We start from the raw sequence: 15055 nt of genomic DNA, 5'->3' as shown, positions 1-15055 counted from the left end.
TCTTTTACTTGTGGGACCATGTCTATCTAACATTTTCTCCTTGGCAGTTCACATCTTATGGTAATGTTTCAAGCAGTAATGAAAACCAAAAAATATTGCCCCCCCCCCCCCCCCACATAATCATGTGAACAATTAAACAATATAGTCACTAACAGACAGCTAAGAAATGCTTTTTATGCACAACCATATGAACGAAACACGAACAGCATGCCTTAGTTTTAGGTTTGATGAGTCTGTCATAGACCTCGTCCATCTACCGGTATATATACATCATTATGTTATTTTTACATTGTTCATAGATGGAAAGATTAGCGCTTCACAATTGATATACGATCTGTGGTTTGGTAATCCATCTTCTATTGTCAGTCATTGACCGGTGTTTGCTGTAATGTGCTAAGAAGTTTTAGATGAGAGCAGCTGCATAAATGTGCATAAGGTAAGTAATTTGTGTTTAAATGCCCTCCTAAATTAACTGTTTGTGTGTCACTGGCCTGATTCTTTTAACCTTCCTTGTTTTAGTTCATATTTGCTATAAATTAATTTCTGCAAGTAAGATTATTATAGGTTATAAGTTAATTTTAATTCTTACTGCAATTTCTTGTTCATCTGATAAAGATAATTTGGCGAAGTTTGTTTGTTGCTGATTGATACATTTCTTTGGTGTATGTGGATGAAGTGCCCTACTTTTGGGTCGTCACTTGTGATTATACCCTCTCCAATTGAACTCTGATTAATCAGAGCCATTTTATAGCAGTTATGTTGGTGCAGTTTTATTCACTGGTATCTACAATATTCCATTATGATTTCCAGTTTTATGTATTACCAGTATTGACCCAATAAAGATTACTAAGTCAAGGGGTTCTGCTATGTGCCATGGTAACAACTGGGCAAAGAGGAGGGCAAACCCAGAGATCTGTAAGTCTTTACACCAACCACACACCCCACTGGCACATTCATCGCCCTGATGATGGAGGCAGTGTGACCTCTGAAACGTTGGCTAACATCAACCAGACTACACAGCGCAACAACCCAGAAGACAGGAATCTTCAATCTTTTATTACTTCTATAGTACTTGTTTCTTGAGGAACCTTTGCCACCACCTTATGTTAGGTTTCAGAATCGTTTCTCATAATTTGACGGGACTTCTTGGATGAGTGGTTGGCCAGCAGTTTACAGGACAAACACCCATGCCTCCAGTAGGATTAAAATCATTGAACGCAGTGTCCATGTGGTCAAGACCCATGCCACAGACTGCAATGTCACTGCCATCAGTACACAGAAGAGGTAGTTTGGTAATGACCAGAAATCATATGATGCCATTTCTAGACAACTGAAGTAGAAAATTATTATGTAAGATTTGAAGTTTTCACAGCGGTGAGTAAGTACATTTCTGTCTTCTGGGTTGTTGCGCTGTGTAGTCTGGTCAATGTTTACCAACGTTTCAGAGGTCATACTGCCTCCATCATCAGGGCGGTGAGTATGAACATTTCTGTCTTCTGGGTTGTTGCGCTGTGTAGTCTGGTCGATGTTAACCAACGTTTCAGAGGTCTTACTGCCTCTGCCCTGATGATGGAGGCAGTATGACGTCTGAAACGTTGGTTAACATCGACCAGACTACACAGCGCAACAACCCAGAAGACAGAAATCTTCAGAAAATTACCTAACTGAGCTGGAGCCTGGAGAAGAATTTGATCTGGATCTGAATAATCCTCTTACTCGCCCTCATGTGCCCTGTGAAATCCTCTTTGTTGTTGGTGGCTGCAGTCTTGGTCGGTCCATGAATGTAATGGAGACTTTCGACACAAGGTGGGTAAAGTAAAGCTGTGATTCTATGTACCATGTTGGTGCTGGGGGCAGGGGGAAGAGGTATAACTGCAACTCATTCTTGACCTCTGCTCTAGATGGAGGTCAGTGGTCACCAGGGTGTACCCCTGGATAGGAGGTTGGGTGAGTCAAAGAACCAATCTGCACACAAGGCTAGAAGAGGTCATTTGCTTCTGCCAGGTATCAAACCCTGATTGTGAGTCCATATTCAGACACTGTACTGACTGACCAATGCTGTCTCTCTAACAAATGCTTTCGTGCTGTGTGATAACTCTGATTTTATATATTTTGTAGACTGATATCACATATTGTGAATTTGGCCATAAGAAACACTTTGTTATTAATGTTAGTCATTTGACCTTTGTTTTTAGGGCAAACAGATGATGGTTCTTCTCTGATGATATTTATGCCGCACCCCGAGCTTATCATGGCCTGAGTGCCTTGGATAATCTCATATACGTGATTGGAAGTTTCGATGGGAAGGAATATTTTAAAGCGGTACATCGCTACAACCCAGTAACTTGGGAATGGAAGGAGCATGCCTGCATGCACCATCCCCAAGGTAATGTCGGTGTTTGCAGTCTTGGCAAGTCAGTTTGAACTTATGTAATATTCATGAACATAGAAGATGACTAGGAATGGGATATAACATTTATATTCATGACAGACTTCTCTAACTTAGAAAATTCAGCTTTTATGGTGTGAACTAAGAATTTCCTAAACGTTAGTTTGTAAAACATTTAATAAATATGACCAGGATCTATTATAAATTGATTGCATTTGGTGTACATCTGATATACGATGTAGTTTACGAGGGTGAGTCAAATGAAAACCGTAAAAAAAATTTAAATTTAATTTATTGAGTGAAAGCGGTACACAACCATATCATTTTTCTACATAGTCTCCATTTCGTTCAATACAGGCCCTCCAGAATTTGGGAAGTGTATATATTACTCTAGCAAAAATTCTTGTGGTTGTCTGCGCAACCACTCATGCACCGTCTGCCTTACCTCTTCATCAGAACTGAACTTCTTTCCTCCCATCGCCTCTTTGAGTGGCCCAAACATGTGGTAGTCACTTGGGGCTAGGTCTGATGAGTATGGCGGATGTGGAAGACACTCAAATTGCAAGTCTTGGATTGTTGCAACTGTTGCACGGGCAGTATGGGGCCGAGCATTGTCATGTTGCAAAAGGACACCTCTAGTCAAAAGTCCACGTCGCTTTGATCTGACTGCAGGTTGAAGATGATTCTTCAAGATTCTTCACTGATCAAAAAACGAATTACAGAACGTTGTTCTTCTTTCGTCCGTATAACTAGTGGAGCAGCCATCTTCAAACTGGCACTGTGATGGCGTTATGTTTGTCTGCATTATACAACCACCTATAGGATACTCTTTATAGCATTGGTAACATGTCTGCCAACTTACAGGACAATGGCGCGATATTTCGAATTTTGATCTCAGTTTTACGGTTTTCATTTGACTCACCCTCGTACGTACATGTACACCGTGTTTCAAAAGTAGCTGTACAAATTCGCAGGAGAATATAAATTTATTTAAAAGACATGCACAATATTTTTAAATTCACAAATTTAGCCAAACACATCAAGTTTCATGTGCCATACCAAGAAAGCCGGTAGGCCATGTGTTTCTGAAGATGCCGTGGAACAGATTAGGGAGAGCTTCGCTCGAAGTCTACGTAAGTCAGCGAGACGTGCATCTCAGGAAAGTGGGATTCCACATTGACTGTGTGGCGAGTGTTATGATGACGTTTACACTTAAGAGCGTACAGATTATCCATGGTGCAAGCCATTTCAGATGATGATAAACTGGCTCGTAAGGAATTTTGTATGGAAATGTTGCGGCGGGTTGAAGACGACGAAGGATTTCTGGACTCAGTAATTTTCAGTGACGAAAGCATGTTCCATGTCACTGGTAAGGTCAACACCCACAACTGCAGGATTTGGTGTAGTGAAAAACCACTTGCCTTCCTGGAACATGTTCGTGACAGTCCAAAAGTTAATGTGTTTTGCGCCCTCAGCAAAGATAAAGTGTACGGCCCCTTCTTTTTCATGGAGAAGACCATTACTGGCATTGTGTACCTTGACATGCTCCAGCAGTTCCTCTTTGCTCAACTTGATGAAGATGACCAAGAAGGATGCATTCACTTCCAGCAAGATGGTTCACCCCCTCATTACCTCAGAGAAGTGCAGGAGTACCTCAACAACCGTTTCCCAGGTCGGTGGATTGGTCGGGCCGCACCAATAGCTTGGCCACCTCGTTCCCCGGATCTAACACCTTTAGATTTTTTCTTTCTTGTGGGGATTTGTTAAAGATCGAGTGTACGTGCCACCCTTACCTGCAAATGTGGCCGAACTCTGAACTCGAATTACCGCTGCAGTTGCTGAAGTGACACCAGAGATGCAACACCGCTTGTGGCAAGATATTGACTACAGATGGGACATCTGCCGCATAACAAATGGAAGTAACATTGAACCATAAAAATGTGATGGACATAAAACTTGAAGTGTTTGACTACATTTCTATGTTCTGAAATTTTATGTTTCTCCTATCAGTTCACCAATATCTTGCCCTCAAGTTGTAAAGCTACTTTTGAAACATGCATACACACACACACACACACACACACACAAATCTCTCTCTCTCTCTGGATCTATTTGTTATTGTGAGTTCTACAGCTAAATCTTGGCTTCCAACAAGATATAATTTAACATTACAAAGTCTATGATATATAAAAAGCAAAGAATAATTGATAGGTCTAATATACAACAGTGCTTAATTTGACCCAATGTTATGATTATAGTGTGACCCACATAATGACTTTTCCTAACAGAGCAAAGAATCTGTTTTGCATAAATGTCTCTTTGTAGGTGTGACAGATATCTTTCTTAGTTTCCAATTGACTTCCAATGAATTGTCAGCAATTGTTCCCTACACAAATCCTATTGTAAAGAGTGGGATGTTGTAAGTTAAAATCACTGAATGTCTGCCTGAAGTCATGATCTTACTCAGGCTGCTCAGTACCTTAAATTAGGTCACATCCAGCACTAAAAAGTATGGAATATCAAAGGACTCGTTAAGTAAACCGTAAATAAAATTACTGCTGTTGATAAGACTGTGACATTTTATTCTTCATGTTTTGGGTGATAAAATCTGTTTCCTGGGAGGTTTCAATGGAAGAAGCAGAATGAGTTCTGCTGTAAGATACAGTCCATTGTCCAACCAATGGGAAATGATTCCATCGATGCAGCGTGAACGATCTGATGCCAGTGCTGCTGCTCTTAATAACAAAGTGATTAAAATTCTTTGCCTTTTGGGTTGTTTTGGATCTCCTACAAGAACATGTATTCAGAGGCCGAAGTTTCAGTCATGTAGCATAAGTATCAGCGATGATTTGTTATCTTGATAATGTTGAAATAAAATATGTTCCCCCACACCAGAATATTATTGCCAAATGTTTCAGTACACGTACTCATGTATTGCGATACCAAGTTAAAATATTCTCTTTTCCTGGTCTTTTTGACATGTGCATTTGCCAGTAGTGAGTGACCAGCCCACTGCCTCCGCACAATTTCTAATCAGTCCTGATCTTTGACTGCTAAAGCCATCTAGTAGAGAATCAGGAGATACACGGGTGAGAAATGGCTGCCGAATTTTGCTTACAAAAATGTTGTTTATGCTCGTTTCGTTCTTTTATGTGCCTCTCTGAAGGAAGTTGTGTTGTAGATTTTTATCACCCCTTAAAAGTGTTGAGCACATTAACCACTAGTCCACTGAATGGGACAAGTTCAAATATTACTTTGCCAAAACAGCAAAAGGAAAGTTTATGAACATTTTTTTATTTTACTTTATTAAATACATAATTAACTATTTAACAAAAAATAATATGACTGTTTAACTAAAAACTATGTAACTAAGAAATCTTTAACTATGTAACCAATACTTTAACTATGTAACTAAAAACAATTTAACGAACACATTTTTATGTCATATTCTTAACTATATAATACACAAAAACCATTAAACTGAAAACAATTGAACTATTAATTTCCCTGATGCCACTGATAATGACCAATTGAGGTTGAAACGCGTATGGCAATAGTGTCTTTTTTATAGTGTTAATAGTTGTTGGTTTGTTTATCTTGCATGGAATTGAAATTATTACACAATTTTACATTGGAAGGCCAGATGTTATTTTTCTTTTAATCAATAGAATATTCCAATATCCATTGCAGACCATAAATGGACATTGTTCTGCCTGACTCCTTTTCTAAACCCATATAATTTCTGTATTCACATGGGAAGTGAGATTTATAAGATGCATGATGCAAAGGTGCCATATCCTGATTACAGTGCATGATAGTCCATAACTTTTCATGAAGCACATTGTTTTCTGGTCTTAATAACTGATTTGGGTTGTAGTACATCAATGTGAATTCTGTGGTGAAAAATATTATATGCTGTAACGTATTTGTGACTGTATGTGTAACAATAAGTTCTTTTCAATAATGACAGTAAATTTCAACTTTTGACGCAATTGATGTTAAAAACACTTTAATAATTCTGAATTGGCATTTCCATATCCAGAAACTGTAAAATGGATCTCCTCCCCCATTGTTCTGAGTTCACATTTGATTTTGTATAACTCTGATATGGCATTGTTAAATAAATTATTAGTAAACGGTGCCCTTGTGATTTCTGTTTGAAATCATTATTGTAAAAATGACCTTCAGCTAAAAGGATTTTGAATAATGTGTGCACTAGTTTATAAAATTGTATGTTGCATTGTGGCTTTATGAGGTTTTGCCTGGTTGTGTTGATTATAAAATTCTAGGACAATTTATTTTAAGAAAATTAGAAGTAATATATGCAAATCGAATGTGTGCCCTTCTTGCTGATCACGTACAATTATTCTAACTGTCCTGTCTCTTGTTGATGCATTTGGAGTATTTTTCTTCCTGATGTTCAGTTCCTTTGTCACATGTTGGATAAGCAACTTCCTCTATAGTTAGGTTTGTGTGTGGGAATTAAAAACTAATTAGGTGCTAGGTAGTTTTTAAGAATGCTGGCCGCAGTAGCCACGCAGTCTGAGGCATGATCCTCGTGCACCTGGCTGCTATGACCATGGGTTTGAGTCCCACTCAAGGCATGGATGTTTGTAAAAAGGGGGTGAAGTCAGTCACCTACTCGTGGTGCCCCCTGTTCGCTAAAAACGACTGACACCTGTCGCCTTGTAAATAGACTAATGGCTGACAGGCTTAAGTCTGGCGTAGAAAATAAAAGTTTTTAAGAATAAACACATAGATATAAATTGTAAAGAATCATCCTGTTGTAGTTTATTATTAAACACTAATATTTTGGTCCATCAACATCATGCAACTTACAAACACTGTGTGATGTTCTCAACACATTATTCATTGTTGTTAATAATACATTGTTTATATTACAAGTATAATGATTGTTTACAGCATATTTTGGCTGATGTCAGCCATCTTTAGATAGCTTTAACTCCACTTGTCAATTGTAACATTGATCATCTCTTCAGTTTTCAGGGGATCACGGTGGATGCATTGTACAATACCTGAATAAGGATGAGGATGAGTTCAGAACCTTGAATGATCTCATTGAACAGATAAATGAACTGATATTCTGAAATCAAGAGAAAGTAACCTGCAAGGTGTTAAGTTGAATTTACAGCATTTTGTTTCTAAGTAATGCACCAGGTATTTTGAATATTAATATTAGTATATAATTTTAAATTTACTGAGGTGTTACAGTTTTATGTTTCTTAGGTCTGGATGGTCACATGTACAGAGGGAAATGAGTGGAACCTGCAGCAAACATTCCAGGTGATGAACAGTGAACCTTTTGTTGTTTTTGTATTATGTTGATTTTTGCTAAAAGATGTTTATAATAGGAAGAAACAATCAGCATTCTAATACACAGAGTTAAAACTCTGAGACTCTTCTGTCCCTCAATAACCTTAATATAACATTTCTACTGTCATATTTTCTTCTGTACAATGCGAGCTCTGGAAATAAATTTGTAAGCTCAAAACCCTATACAAGAACATATTCTAATCTGTGTTGTCCAAAACTTCAATACATGATGGGAAAATGACATTTTTCTTTTTACCTAAATGGACATTGGTGACCCATTCCATTCAGGTAAAGGTGAATGTAAAATTGTCTCTTTGCATAAGAATCATGGTTTGAAGGTGTCTGGCATCCACCCTTTCTCAGCATTGGATGGAGGTGAGTAATCAGCTTTATGCTCCAGTTGTACTTGAAGCACAACACAATTCTATCCTGGCTGGTACCTTGTGGCACAGTTCAAGGGAGATATCGTGGTCAGCGCATGAAGCTGCCCTACTGTCTTGTTCAGTAGCTCAGATTATGGGATGCTTCATCACAGCAACTTTTAAACGTGTTGCATTGGTACAAATTTATGTCTGTCATGCCCTCCTCTTCACTTGTGCTTAACATCTCAACATGCTGAGTCTTCCAATAAAATATACATTTATGTGATACTGAATGATGATCATATTTTAATATCAAAATTTTATTGTTTCAATATAATTTGCCCATTAAGTTGGTATCCCTGTTATATTGCCTTCCTTATTAGCGCTCCTGTTGACCAAAATGTGATGTATTTTTAAATAAGCAAGGTTACGCGTTGCGGAGTGTTAAACTCAAAACATCCTAATTTTTATAAAGTCTCTCATGTTCTTCCCATTGCTTGAAACGATTCTGGATACATCTTTAGAATCTGGTGACAAATTGCGTGAGGTAAGTTATAATGGTTTATTTTAATAATAAGAAAATGTATGTGGAATCCGAAGTTCGGTGCAGGTTAGGTGAGTTACCCAGTTTGGAATTAGCAAATGTAATTAAACCTCAAATTCATCCAACAGGTAAAAGTGGTCACTTATTGCAAAATTATTTATGATATTTCTTTCATATCTTTTGATATTTACAGGTTGCCTTGGGTCAGAAATTCAATAGCAATCATGGGTAGAAAATTAAACCAACCGGTGAATTGGTCGCAAGCTGTGAGTGACAGAAAGCGAAGGAAGGAAAGAGTTGGCTATTACCTACACAAGAGGCATCTTTGATATTCATGGCAAAGCTCTTTCACTGTAAATCTCATTAATAAGGTATAAAGGGAAGGACACATCTCTTTGTCCACTGCAATACTCTGGTGATATAACTATTACTTTCTAATAGGAAATGTACCATTATGTTACAGAGTTTAGGTTAGGTTTACATTTTTTGAGTTTTGTTTTTAAATATAATTTGATGTGTTAATAGTACCAAACAATATCTGGCATTGAACCAACTCTAAACCAGTCAGTCAAACAACCAAGCTGATTCAAATATTAGGGGAGTAAAGGGTGTTTTGTGATGTTAAATGGAATAGGAAATGCTAGACTACATAGTGCAACAACCCTGAAGACAGCCATCTTCATACTCGCTGCCATGAGAACCTGTGATATCACTTGGTAAACCTGTATGGGAAAGCTGTTGGTCATTACATTTTAAGAATCAAAACCCTTTGACGCGAGAAAGCTGAACAACTTAGTTTCCTATACTTCCTACTGCAGTGGAGTTAGTGGGCTTAGTGGTGACACTTCTGTGACCTATTCTTTGTCACCACTTGGGACAAAGAGCCACAAGATTCTGAGTTACAGTGAAAATATAACAAATACCCTTCAAGGTTAGTCATAGTTTGTATTGGTTTTAATGTTTTAAAATCCACAAATGAAATGCCTATGCTCACTCCACATCCCATCTCAGTGTCTGATTCTCTTCTGGTCTCTGATAATATCTGAGTTGGCTGATGAGGCTGTTTTGATTTCCTGATCAGCTGTTCTGCCAACACAAGCCATGAGACAATGAGAGTGTTGATTATGAAATAGTTATAACATTCTTCTTCTTTATATGAAGCATTGGGAGTTTCATGTGCTGTACTTCATTATTTGTCCCGATTTATTGAATTTTATGTCTTTTCTGTTGAAGATGTTGGATGCCTCTTATCTCCGAGATGACTTCTACCTCAATCTTATTGACTGGTCTTCAGTGAATGTATTAAGTGTGTGATTAGGAACTTGGTCTGCAAGCACAAATCGGCTGGGAGTTTGTGTGATTTATCTGGAGGTGGCACCTCTGTAACTTCAATTGCATGGAATGAGCACGTAAGTATTGGACAGATTATTTTTACCTAGGTAATTGAAAAGCATTTCTGTTAAATTTGAATTTGATTAATGCTGTTTTTATAGTTAATCTTTAAAGTATGAGTTATGCATCAATGCATTATTAATTGTATAGGAAAATTATCATGCAGTGCATAAAGTAGATTCAGCCTTTGTTGATGTGTCACTGCATTACAATGTGACATATTGTTGGTTTACAAATGACACACTTTTTTAATGGCGAACAGGTTTTGTTATAATGTGGTCAATATTTCATGGCCTTTTCATAGCCTCCTCCCCTTTAACACCGTACTATACTGTGCTTTTTTATACCATATTATTGGAGGTTTCATTGAACTGTAGTTAACATATGACTTGAGAATTTGCATGTGAAGTTAAAGCAAAATAAGGTCCCTTTCATATAGAGCAACACAGGAATGCAAAGGGCTATATTATTTGTCAGACTTGACTCTTTATTATCTCACTTTCCTCAGGCCTGTTTTGTGCCCAGTAAGTCTGTGGACTTCTGTTCTGAATTCTGAAAGTTGCTAAAGTCCCCATTTTGACTTTTCCCAATTTTGGCCTCTTGTTTTTCCTGCAATTCTGCATCTAGTAATCTTCCTTGTACCCATCTTGAATCAGTGTCAACTGCTACCCCCATTTCTGTGGGTTCTCTCTGCTTTTCATTTTATGTTTTATATCCATTCTGTGCATTAATAGAAGTTTGGAGAATTTGGATTTCTTGTTACAAACCTTCTGGAGGAAGGTGGAGAAGAATTGTGTCCTCCGCCTGCCAAGTGAGGGAGACCAAGCCCAAAATTTTAGTAGTATGTCTTTTAGAGATTTTAGAGATTTAGCCATATTTATTTCAGGATACATGCATTTGTCTGTGTAACTTTGGCTTGTGGGTGTTTAGTGTTTGCAAACATTACAGTAACACACTTTCAAGGTGGGTATGAGATGGGGCCTGTTCCGAAGGAGTTATTTATATAGGCTACTCCATCCATGAAGACTTGCAAAGAAAAATGTATTTGTATGTATTCTGATGTACCATGATGTCATAATTTTATATAAATGAAATATTATGGCCATATTCTGCAACAGCTGTAGATAATAGGTAAGAATTTGCATATTCTGACCAGGAAATGTTACCAAACAGATAACACATCAAGTCACCTCTGACATAATTTAGGACTGACTCTTATTATTGGACACATTTATGACCTGGTGTTTTGTATTTGTAGGGAAATTTGGTAGCAATTGGCACACATCATGGCTACGTGCAAATCTGGGATGTTGCTGTAAATTCCCAAGTTAATGAGCTGCTGACCCATCCAGACAGAGTTGAATCGCTTGCTTGGAATGGTGATGTTGTTTCATCTGGCAGTCAGGATGGACTGACCTTACAATGTGATGTGAGAACTCCTAGTCTTGTGACAGAGAGAAGATTGGTTGGCCATCAACAAGAGGTTAATAGAAAATCATTTAAGTGTTAATAATTTTGTTATTACTGCAAAACAGTTATCATTGTTTTTCTGGATTGTGACACCATGTGGACTCACATAGATACTAGAGTTTTGGAAATACAGGATCATACACAAAAGAATGGTGCGGTTTCAAAGGTTAATAAAAAATTTATTTCTCACCTTACACGGGCACAACATACACCGTCAGCGGCGGCAATTGTCCAAGTTTCTCATGCGTTAATTACAATCCTTCAATGTCTGCAACCTGGGTCACACGACACACATCCACACGCTAATCAAACTCATCCGATCCAGCGCTGTGGAAAAACACGATTGAGAAGCACTCATACATTCCTGTGAAAATGGGGGGGAGCTTCATCCAGTTGTAGAATGTAATCATCATAATTGGTATTCAGTTGGGTTAACAACCTGCTTTCCAACATGTCCAAAAATGAGTCGCCAGTCACAGTTGCACTATTCTTTTGTGTAAACCTGTACATGCAGTCTCCATCTTCAGCTCTGAAGATAAAGACAGTTCATCTCCACATTGCATCACGACCCTGAAGAACAGCATCAACGTCTTCACCATAGTTAGAACTTTACATAAAATTTTGCTATTATAGTTAAGAGCTGAAAAATGTGTTTTAAAGTTATTGTCATCAATCTCAATTACTATAAGTATCTTTTGTTCAAAGGTTTGCGGCTTGAAGTGGTATCCAGACAAGCAGAGCCTGGCCTCCAGTGGCAATGACAATCGCCTCAATGTTTGGAATCTGCATTTGCTCTCACCTGTGCAGACTTACACTCAGTGAAAGGTATGAATCATTGTGTTTATCATATATAACTGATACAAGTTCATGGTTTCTCCAATATGGTGCTCATATTCTTTGGATGTCATTGATTTCACTGTTCTGCACAGCATTTATAATTTGCAAAGTAAATTTCTTCACATTTCTCATCTCTGCCTCCTCCATTCTCTTTCTTTATTTTAATATTCTCTGCAGCATGATGTATCAAACTGATCATTTGGACACAATTCTTAATATACACAAATACATTTTATTTTACAGCTATTGCATGGTTCCCACACCTTCATGGACTCTTGGCTAGTGGTGGAGGCGGAGCTGATCGGTGTATTCGTTTCTAGAACACGCTCACAGGACAACCAAAGCAGTTTGTGGACACTGGATTTCAAATCCGTAATCTTGCTTGGCTTAAACATTCCTCTGAACTGGTAAGTTTCTTGCATGTCGATGTGCTCTGCAGTTTGTACTTGGAACGATCTCATTGATAGGGGAAGGAATTGTATTTTTAATTTGGTACAGGTAGTGAAGTGTTTGTAACCTATAAGATTAAATTGAAATTTATGTTGTGAATATTTTAACACCCCCAAACCTAATTTTGAAATTTCATTTGCTGCAGATATAATTTATAAAATTTCTACATTTGTACTTGGATGAAAAATGCAGTTAATGAAACCATAAAATTGTAACTGTGAAGCCGTCTCCACTCAGGGCAGTTCCTTACTTTACTCAATTTTGGCAGTATAAAATATGTTTTCTTTAGGTCAATACTTGTTGTTTATGGAGAAATAACAGAATTTTCATTCATCCACATTTCTCAGATTCTTCTCAGTAACTGAAGTCTTCACATTTTCCAAAAATAAAACCTTGGGAAAATGAAGTATACCAGGCCCCTTATTGTGGTTCAGAGCACACATTAAATTGTAGGGCCCCTCTTAATAAGCACACTTTTGGTTGGGGTAATGGAATCTGCTCTGCAGTTGCCCCCACCTGAATAGGAGAGTTTAGACTTACCCAAAGTTGCCATGCGCCTTGAAAGATCATCCCTGGAGACATTAATATGCTACGAGTTGTGAGGTAGCTGGATTAAGATCTACAGTGATGTCAATATCCCTAATTCTCTGCAGTAACTGATGATGTCATTACTTGTTGCGCTGTCATTGGCTGTGACATCGTTTGCATAATTACCTGTTAAACGTGATTGGCTGACAAATTTTCATGGAATTTGGTGTGGATGTTATTCCAGATTGTTACTTTTCATTACATTTCTTATGGAAATTTGTTTGTTGTAGGGTAGCACCCACGGTAACTCCCAAAACCAGATACGCATTTGGAAATATCCAAACCTGTCACACGTTTCAAATCGCACTGGCCATTATTCAAACAGAGTGCCGTATCTGTTGATGTCTTCTGATGGAGAAACCATCATAACCGCCGCTGGGGATGAGACTCTTTGCTTTTGGAAAGTCTTCTGCAAAGCTCATTCACAGAAAGTAAGTTTTTCAACTCATTCATTGTGGGAGGGAAACATGTATCTTGTAATATTAACAATTTTAAGGTTACATTTGTAGAAATTTATAAAACAAGTGTTTGATGTAATTTTCATCTCTTGTTTCAGGAGAAGAGATCAGTCCTTAGTCTTTTCGCTGGCATCCGGTGAAGAATCTGCAGATGCTGTTTGATGCATTGTTCAGTTTTTATTGTATTTTATTTTTTTTGTTCTAATTATTTTGTTATATATAATTGTATTATTGTAATTAATTGTTTTTGATGTTAATATATTGGATGACGATATAAATACAATAAGAGGAACGCAGAGGTTTTACTAGAGGCTAGTAGACAGGTGGGGCTAGAAGTAAATTCAGAAAAAACTAAGAACATGTTAGTATCTCATCGTCAGCAGACAGGAGGGCAGAATTATCTTAGGGTAGCTAATAAATCCTTTGAAAGTGTCACAAAGTTCAAATATCTGGGAACAACAATAACAAATCAAAATGACACTGAAGAGGAAGTTAGGAGGAGATTAAATTCTTGAAATGCTTGCTACTTCTCAGTTCAAAATATTTTGTCTTCCCGTCTGATTTCTAAGAACCTGAAAATTAAAGTATACAAAACAATAATCTTGCCTGTTGTTTTGTATGGGTGCGAAACATGGTCTCTCACTCAGAGGGAGGAACACAGATTGCAGGTGTTTGAGAACAGGGTGTTGAGGAGGATATTTCGGCCTAAGAGGGAAGACGATGGGGTGTGGAGAAAACTGCACAATGATGAGCTTAAAAATCTGTACTGCTCACCCAGTATTGTCAGGGTGATTAAGTCGAGAAGAATGAGATGGGCTGGGCATGTAGCGCGCATGGATGGGACAAGATGTGTGCACCTGGTATTGGTGGGGAGGCCTGAGGGAAAGAGACCGCTGGGGAGACCTAGACGTAGATGGGAGGATAGTGTCAGGCGGGATCTATGGGAGATAAGAGTTGAAGGAGACTGGATTTTGCCGGTCCAGGACAGGGTCCGGTGAAGGGCTTTGGTTAATTCGGTGATGAACCTTCGGGTTCCCTAAGCCATGTACTGTCCACAGATCACGAGTAAAACCCTGCTGGGGGAAGTCGTTTCTGGTGCGGTGCGGGGGGGGGGGGGAATGTTACTTATCAGCTGGACTAGAGGGCTGCTATTGGTGGGAAGTGTGATACGTCAGAGTTTTACGCTACTACACACAGACTGAAAACATCAAGCCATTAAGAGTAGCGTGTA

General features: G+C 38.2%; 1 protein-coding gene and 1 pseudogene across 2 annotated transcripts in view; one reads left to right on the top strand and one right to left on the bottom strand.

Annotated features, from left to right (window-relative positions):
* The window catches only part of LOC110838590 (uncharacterized), a 31612-nt gene extending 28453 nt beyond the window's left edge, over window positions 1-3159 (bottom strand). The window contains exon 1 of the mRNA XM_087351781.1: window positions 2835-3159. Within this exon, the coding sequence (XP_087207907.1) occupies window positions 2835-2842 (8 nt within the window). The 5' untranslated portion in view covers window positions 2843-3159. The remainder of the gene's footprint in view (window positions 1-2834) is intronic.
* A 4824-nt stretch (window positions 3160-7983) lies between these two features.
* Window positions 7984-14116, top strand: LOC110838592 (fizzy-related protein homolog; annotated as a pseudogene). The gene is made up of 8 exons (XR_015535966.1): window positions 7984-8098; window positions 9384-9560; window positions 9863-10038; window positions 11280-11504; window positions 12197-12321; window positions 12564-12735; window positions 13597-13797; window positions 13923-14116. The product of XR_015535966.1 is annotated as a fizzy-related protein homolog (transcript).
* The last annotated feature ends 939 nt before the right edge of the window (window positions 14117-15055 follow it).

Source organism: Zootermopsis nevadensis, unplaced genomic scaffold (genome assembly GCF_977971745.1).
Source record: "Zootermopsis nevadensis isolate Lab colony 2312 unplaced genomic scaffold, Znev_1.0 Znev_ptg000020l, whole genome shotgun sequence".
NCBI lineage: Eukaryota > Metazoa > Arthropoda > Insecta > Blattodea > Termopsidae > Zootermopsis > Zootermopsis nevadensis.
The sequence above is the reverse complement of the archived record's forward strand: the minus strand, read 5'-3'. Positions and strand labels throughout refer to the sequence as shown.